This window comes from Vigna unguiculata, chromosome 2 (genome assembly GCF_037176805.1).
Source record: "Vigna unguiculata cultivar grain cowpea cultivar isolate G323 ecotype 2 chromosome 2, ASM3717680v1, whole genome shotgun sequence".
In the NCBI taxonomy this organism is placed as follows: domain Eukaryota; kingdom Viridiplantae; phylum Streptophyta; class Magnoliopsida; order Fabales; family Fabaceae; genus Vigna; species Vigna unguiculata.
The window spans coordinates 27,277,965-27,285,822 of record NC_140793.1 but is presented as its reverse complement, the minus strand read 5'-3'; the positions used below and the strand labels follow the sequence as shown (position 1 = coordinate 27,285,822).

The window sequence follows — 7,858 nt, the reverse complement described above, 5'->3', positions numbered from 1 at the left end:
TAATTAGTATATCAATAAAATAATTCTTTATTTTACAATAAAGCTCATAGTAAGGTTTATTTGATATATTTATTAAATATATTCTATCACTTATTATTTGATCACTTCCAAAATATCTAGTCATATATAAAAGATTTTCATATTTCAATATGAGAACAATGGGTTAAATATCCGGCATTAATTAAAAATAAAATAAATTTATAATATATAAATAAGACTTAATATTTTTTTTTATCTCAGTATTTTATTCAATATTTTCTCTCAATATATTTTTTACTCAATATGTTCCTAATATTTATTAAAAGGAGTTAATGTAACTCGTTTTATTAAGTCAATATTAAATTCATTAGAAATAAATGACTTGGCAGAAAATATGAACATTTTTCTTCTAAAAACAAAGATAATGTATCACTTCAAGTCATATTTTTTTTAACAATATTATCGTCAATCTATTAAAAAGGATCACATTGATTACTAATAAATTATATAACCACATTCAGTAAATAAATTGAGAAAAAAATATTGAGCAATTTTTATAAATTTTGGAACCAAAGGACTATATAGGCCTACAAAGATGCATATAAACCAATCAATTTTATAAGTATAAATTGTACAAATTGAACTTTCTAATAAAAATACCTTAGAGAAATACCAAAATATTTGTTAAAACTCTATATGCATAATTACATTATACTATCACATACATATCAAGAGCTTCTTATAATTAGAAAGTGTGTTAAAAATTTTAGAAGAAAAAGTAGGTAATAGTTTTAGATTTCTCTTATATTGATTTTCTCTACGTGTGTAACTATGCCAAACCACAAATCTATTCTCCATACATAGTTTTGAGGAGAATGTATATAAAGTACCAAGGCTATACTCGTTCTCTAACACACCCTCTACAGATATAATTTCTTTATATAAAACGTCTAATAAAATCACATTAAGATTCTATTGCATTAATCATCTATCTTCTTCAAGCATTGATAGAAATTAAAATTTAACCTATTAAAAGCTTTACTATACATAATATTTTCTTCTATAAATACTTATAAAAAAAATATCTAAAACCTAAAATACTTTTTGCTCATGTAATAAGACGCAGAGAAGCCAGGATTATAGTACTAGTTAAAAAAAAAAAAAGGCAATTAAAAACCTCACTAACTGTTACTTTCAACATCATCTAGAATACCCATTGGTCATTACAATTAACCACTAATATGTACGACCATGGCAATAGAGTCACAATCACTAACGAAAATTTACACCATCATATTGTCTTTTTCGTTTGAGTTTTTATCTCTTCACACACTTTCCCATCAACCGGAGTATGGTAACCTGCAAGTAATTCATGAAAGATTAAATGAGTATTGTAGCATACAAGTAATAATCCATAGCAATTTGAGTTTGAATATAGAAAATAAAACATTACATAGATCCTAGCATTTGTCAAAATAAGGAAAAGTTAACTAAGTTCTGAATGTTTGTGCTAAAGTGTTAATGAAGACTAACCCCAGTTTGAGGGACGTATCTGAGCTTTCATAGTCCTGCGGAGGTCCTGCAGAATTGCAAACGTAGGTCACAGACTCTGAAGATTGACCTTCATCCATAACAAAGTTCTCAGATTCGGCACCACCACGTCTTTGACCATTAACCATGCCCGCCACCTTTGGTGCAACACAATTACACAACACAACTTCATTCTATGTTTCATGTTGTTTCATGTTAAAATTAGAGACAAAAAATATATATATCGTACGTGATGTTTTAGTCGCTCGTTCTCTTCCATCAGTACCATTCCCTGCAGGTTCACTTAATTAGTTTATGCTTTATTTGTGGACCAATGAATGCAACATGATTTAATCTGTAATCTGTGGATCTTCTACTAATGATACCCAATGTTCAGTTTCTAACCTTTCTTTGGAGATCAGCGATCTCTTCCATAATTCTCTCTCCCTGAAAATAAAAAAGGTTTAATCAATTATATGAAGTCATTAGGGAAATTATTGAGCTGGTGGACACTGCAGGAGATAGATTTATGTATGCAACACCTTCTTTTCTATCACACGACCCAATCCAGTTTCTAGAGATCTCTCCAGTTGTTGCAATTCTTCGATGTTTAGACCCTGAAGATCCTCTCCTCTTAGTTGCCTGCATTTCTTTTTCATTGTTATATACATGTTTACATTTCAACAAACAAAATTGATTTTCAATTATGAAAACGTGAGACTTTGTACCTTAGTTGATGGCTCTTCTTGGCAACTTCCTTGCTCAATCTGGTGCAGTTGCTGTTCTCAACCAGCTGAATAATCATTTCAGAAATTAATGATTGTCATTGAAGTTTTAAACCTTCGAAATAGTTTTATTCTAAAAGTATAACTCGTTCCAATCTCCTAAACATGGAATCAAGTGGGACAACACGAGATCATGAATTCACTGTCTCGTGAAATTGTGGTGAATGAATTCTGTAATGTTACTTTCTGTTGAACCAAGAACAATTCAACACGAAATGTAATGTAGGAACCACCAACCTGCAACTCGAGAGATGGCTGTTCCATCTTTGCTAGGTTCTTTGAGTGCAAATGATGCCTTTCAAGTATCTCCTTCATGCTTCATAAGACAATGGTATCAAAAGTCACATGATGGATACATTAACAACCACCAAGAAATAAAAGTAAACTTAAGATCAAACAAAACATGTTGTGTTTTGTGTTTGTTTATTTATTTACGACGCATAAATTAATTATTAAGCAATTTTTAAGTTAAAATTAATTTATTTACTAATTACAAAACTATATATATAAAAACCTATGTAAGAAAGTTTCTATGAAAATAGCTTGAGTTAAATTTACCTGATGAAGAAACTATCTTTTCTCTTTGAAAAGTTTCTTAAAGAGAAACTTTTCCAAATATATAACACTTTACGAGACTAGATCACTTCGTTTGATGAGTCAACTTAAGTCTTGTCATGTCATATCATATATAAACAATTCATTTATATTGTATTTAAAATTTAAAACTATTATTTATGACTCATTACTTCTCTTACACCAACCAATTTTTCTTATAATTTCTAAATAAAAACCTTGAACTCCACGTCCCATATTCTAAGCCTTGTAAGACGGAAATTAATCAGAATGACAAGGTACATGTAGAGTAGCAGCTTTAATGCAGGAACAGGTTTGTCAAAACCTACAGATTATAGGCAAATCAATGTCACTTAATAAGGATAAGTTGGATAAGTTTATCGATAAATAACTTTAATAAAAAAAATCATCACTTACAGGTTAAAAAATAAAGATTTTAAAAAATCATTTCTTTTACAAAATTAGTTTATAAATAAATTAATTTCAATTTTTTCTTTTTCTTACTCTTCTATTACTCTTCTAAATGTTTGAGAACTTTGTTGGGGGAAAAGGTGTTATTACCAACGCTCACACCCACCCAAAAGAAAGCCAAATTCGGCTTTCCAAGCACAATATAGAATATAGAGTTGCATATTCAGTAAACTATCCGAGTAATATTGATCAAGGTTTATCAAGAAATTTTTATAAGCTCCCTGTTGCAAATTTGCCTCTTATAAGATTAACTCAAAGAAAACCCATTATTTAATTTTTCTTTCACATTTTCTTAAAATGTAAAAGCAGATACACAAATCCAATTACTTGAAGCATAAAACCTTTTGACAGCAAGAAGCCTCTAAATCATGAGTAAAAAAAATTAAGGGGCATAGTGAATTGTTGCTTATATCAGATATCATGATGATGATAATTACTGTCACAAACCAGGGCTAAATTGGCATGTACAAACTATTTCATCAAGTTTCCGCATACTTTCATCTGGATTGTTAATGGTGGTGAATTCATTTTCCAAAGATTTAAGTCCACAAATATCACGATGGACAACCCAGGGGATTGGAGTGACTCATCATTCTCTTTTCTCTCATAATTGTCACATTTTGTTATATAGCCAGTTTTCATATTACTATCTCAACAACACTAAAAGTTCAAAGCACTTGTTATCAAAGAAGCAACATTATATGATAACCTTGAAATAAGTAAGAAAAATGTATGCAATCGTATATTTGCTAAAAAAGGTGACAAAAGTGTAAGGGTTACATATATCCATAGCTCTACAGAGAAAAACAAGCTTTTTATCTAATTAGTGTGTTTCTATAAACAACTTGTTTTCAGGAAAAAGAAAAAGAAAACTGTTTTTGACACAGCAAACTTTGGTTTTACCTAAGCATTACATAATTGTAATCAGAAAAAATCAGATACAATATTATAAATGTTGTTTTCTAATCAGAATTAAAATTATAATCTCAGCAATTCACCAAATGAAATGTTTCATCAATCGTCATTTAAAGTGAATATTTGAATCGGAGAACAACGTCTGAAATGTGAAGTACAGGCATAAATTATTATCATTTTCTTTCCGAGCCACATATATACAGCATATAAGTACAAATTTAATTATAAAAAAAAATAACAATGATTGTCCTTGTTTCACAAATAGAAATAGAGAGAATGAAAGAGAAAAGAAAATAGAGATGGGAAATATGAGTGAACATGGAAATGGTTTGGTTGAACAAAATAATGGAGAAGAAAGAAAAATAAAATGAAAGATTATTTCTATTGAATAATAAAAATGTATTTATTGCTATTATATATTATTAATATTTTTATTAATATTATTAAAAATTGTAAATAATTCTTTTAAATCATTCCAGAATTTTTTTTTTTCAAACAAATTCTTCTAATATCATTGTAATAAATTATGCAGCAAAAAAAAAAAAAAAAACAGGTGTCTTTTTTTACTTTTCTCATAAGTTCACCGAGGAAACAAAAGAGGAGTTGCTACACACATCTCATTGCAAATCAGCACTAATCACCTTGCCCAGATTCATGTCATCCACTCATGTTCATCCATTTCTTTCAGTTCATAGATGCTTCATGTATTAGCTTAAACTGGTAAATTAATCGGTACAATAATCTAATAAATTTTCATACCTAAAACTCTCAAAAAACTCCACAACAAGAAAGCAAAGGAGGAATGGTCAACAAAAACAGACAACAGAAATGAACAGTGGGTACTGAGCTTCAAGAACAATGCACACAAATGTCTCAGAAGCGATTAAACAACACAAGACGACCGTTAAAGCCCAACAACTGTATCAGAAGTCAGAACTCTCATAACTCATTTAAAATGAAAACTCACCATCTATAGCAGCAGAACCGATATAACATGACATATACATGCTTGGTACGCAACAATGAGTTCATTTAGTTAGCGAAGTTGTCTGAAAAACTGTCATTATAGATATAGATCTTATCTTGACCATCCCCAACCCAAAACCCCATCAAAACATAAAGAGTGAGAAAAGAGAGAAAGAGAAAGACCTGGAGCTTGAATACTCAAAGAGTTTCCCAGTAGAAGAGAAGATTATGAGGGCAATATCAGCATCACACAGAACCGAAAGCTCCTCGGCTTTCTTGAAAAGCCCTCTGCGACGCTTGGAGAACGTAACCTGTCTGGCGGTGGCGTTGTCGATCTTCCTAATCTGAATCTTCTCCCTCGCCATGTATATATACCCTTCACCTTAATCTATCCTCTTTTGGAAAAACAAGAAAAACAGAAAAAGAAAGCGAACAGCTTTAGCCTCTTGAATTAGCCGGGTGAGCGAGGTACATCACGCAGAAGGAACCGACATACAATCAAAGAAACCCACCTAAAAAAGCAAGGGAGGGGTGAGTCGTTGACTATTTATGGAGTGTGTTGTGAAAAGCAAAAGCAGAAAAAGAGTATTGTTTTGTTTAGTGTGAGGAGGAACGTGTAGCAGAGAAGTTAATATGCAGGTGTTAACTAAATTTAGCTTTTGTGAAATCGAAGCTTGGTAGCAGATGGTGGTGGGAGAAGGTATCTATGGATTTTTGTTTTGTTTATTTTTGTGGAGTGGTGGTGTTGGTGATGGATGGATATGAAGTTGGAAGAGTTTAGCTGAGTAAGGAATTTGTCGCTGGATTTGTACTTGTGGATTTTACTTTCCTTATTGGGGGAAGGCGTTGATATTAGGAATGTTGGTTTTGGTGTTGTTTGGTTTGGCTTGTGAGATGGTTCCAGCTTTGAGATGAAAGCCACCAATGGGAGAAAGAGAGAGAAAGAGGGAGAGAGAATGCAGAGAGCGTGTGGAAGTGTGGAAAAGGTATACCCTTTTATGGTGAAACACTGTTCCCAACTCTTCTCTCAAAGGGTACAAGTTTGTCACTAATTCATCTATCAGTGTAGAATAAATTAATGGAATGAGGTGAGGTTCCTTTTTCAAGATATTTCTTCTTCTTAAATCCATTTTTAATGGCCAACTAGTTGGGTCAGTGAAAATGAAAGTAAAGTGCCTAATTTAAATTCTAGGGAGAGAGAGATCGTACAGAGAAAGATGTATTCGGTGCCGTGCATAGTGTTTAGAGAATTTATATTTATATATTATCTGCAAAAAAAAAAATTCAAAATCATGTTAATAGACAGTCTTAGAAAGATAAATAAATAAAAATATATTTTACACCCGAAGCTGAAAGACACCTAACTGAATATTAATAAACTATAGAAAATATGAAAATATCTTCTACTCTTCAACTTTTAGAAGATATTAGGTTAGAATATGAATGTCACTTCTCTTATTATTTTCTTGTCTAAGATATTGTCTTCTTTTTTTTAACACAAGTGTATTAAAGACACTCAAATAGTTAAATGAGTGTATTAAAAGTACTGTGGGAGCAAGAGACTAGTTAAAAATATTGATTTTTTACACTTAAGAACTTTTTTTAAATCTAATACATCTTAATATAGAAAGTACATGACATGTTATTACACCGTCACAAATGGGTTCTATTTGAACACCGTGTAAAATAATTGTAATATCATTGAAATATAAATAAACTAATCTTAAAATAGTTATGGTAAAAGTTGAGAAATAAACAGTACGTACAGATTTAACAAATAAATGAGTTTATTTGGTATAATGGAGATAGAAATAAGTACAATAAAAAAAGGGAGAGGATTTTATCATTTTTTTTACTTAAACACTTTTCTGTAAAAATTAAATAACTGCTCATAAGGTAAAGTCATGGTCTGTTGATCAAACATATACTTGATTAGTTTATCAAACATCTACCAAAGCACACATATGTCTGGTTGCTTTATAACGATGAATTTTAAAATACTAGTTTCAGTTTCATATGAATTTTTTTGCACGTCTTTAGTTGTTACATTATCAAGATCGATGTATTTTATGAAAAAAAAAACTCGTTTAATTAATTTTATTAATGAAGATCATCCCTTTATAGGTCAAGCTAATTTTTCAAACAAGCTGACTGATAATTTTTAAAAAGTATATAATTATTAAATCAAACAATACTCACATCACTGCTTTATCAATGAAGATCATACCTAAACCTGTCAACTAAAAAAATATTAATTCAATTAGATTAAAAATGTTTGTAATTGTCAAATTATTACTTCATGTGAAATTAGAATCTTAAATTTAGATGTATTTTGATTTTTAAATTTAATAGAAATAATTTTCTTAACCGAATAATTTTATGTATTAAGTAGTGTTCAAATTTGTCATTGAACTGAAAAAGTATCTATATATTGTAAACAATTTAAATATTAAACTAAAATATCGTTCAATATGAAAAATAAAAATGAATTCAAATAAGTTATTATAATTATATTTATTTATTTATTAAATTCAAAGAAAAATATATATCAAAATTTAAAATAAAACTAAATTTAAATTTTGTAAGTTTAAAAATTAAAATCATATTTTATAAAAAAAAACGAAGTCACGTTAGATATT

The 7,858-nt window shown here is 29.7% G+C and overlaps 1 protein-coding gene across 1 annotated transcript; it reads right to left on the bottom strand.

Moving 5' to 3' along the window:
* Positions 1 to 1,065: 1,065 nt before the first annotated feature.
* SVP (K-box region and MADS-box transcription factor family protein) lies at positions 1,066 to 6,193 on the bottom strand. Its single transcript, XM_028058672.2, has 9 exons — positions 5,732 to 6,193; positions 5,403 to 5,614; positions 2,532 to 2,610; positions 2,238 to 2,302; positions 2,052 to 2,151; positions 1,915 to 1,956; positions 1,760 to 1,801; positions 1,513 to 1,667; positions 1,066 to 1,338 (listed from the first exon to the last, which is right to left on the bottom strand). Exons 2-9 carry the CDS (start codon positions 5,582 to 5,584, stop codon positions 1,320 to 1,322), a joined length of 684 nt encoding a protein of 227 aa, XP_027914473.1. The 5' UTR covers positions 5,585 to 5,614; positions 5,732 to 6,193; the 3' UTR covers positions 1,066 to 1,319.
* Positions 6,194 to 7,858: the final 1,665 nt, after the last annotated feature.

Excerpts from the sequence above, each read along its gene's own strand:
- SVP (XM_028058672.2), bottom strand. The coding sequence starts at position 5,584 with ATGGCGAGGGAGAAGATTCAGATTAGGAAGATCGACAACGCCACCGCC. Across the intron at positions 2,611-5,402 it reads TTTGAGTATTCAAGCTCCAG|CATGAAGGAGATACTTGAAA; the intron begins GTCTTTCTCTTT and ends TGTCTTATGAAG. Across the intron at positions 1,802-1,914 it reads TCGCTGATCTCCAAAGAAAG|GGAATGGTACTGATGGAAGA; the intron begins GTTAGAAACTGA and ends GTGAACCTGCAG.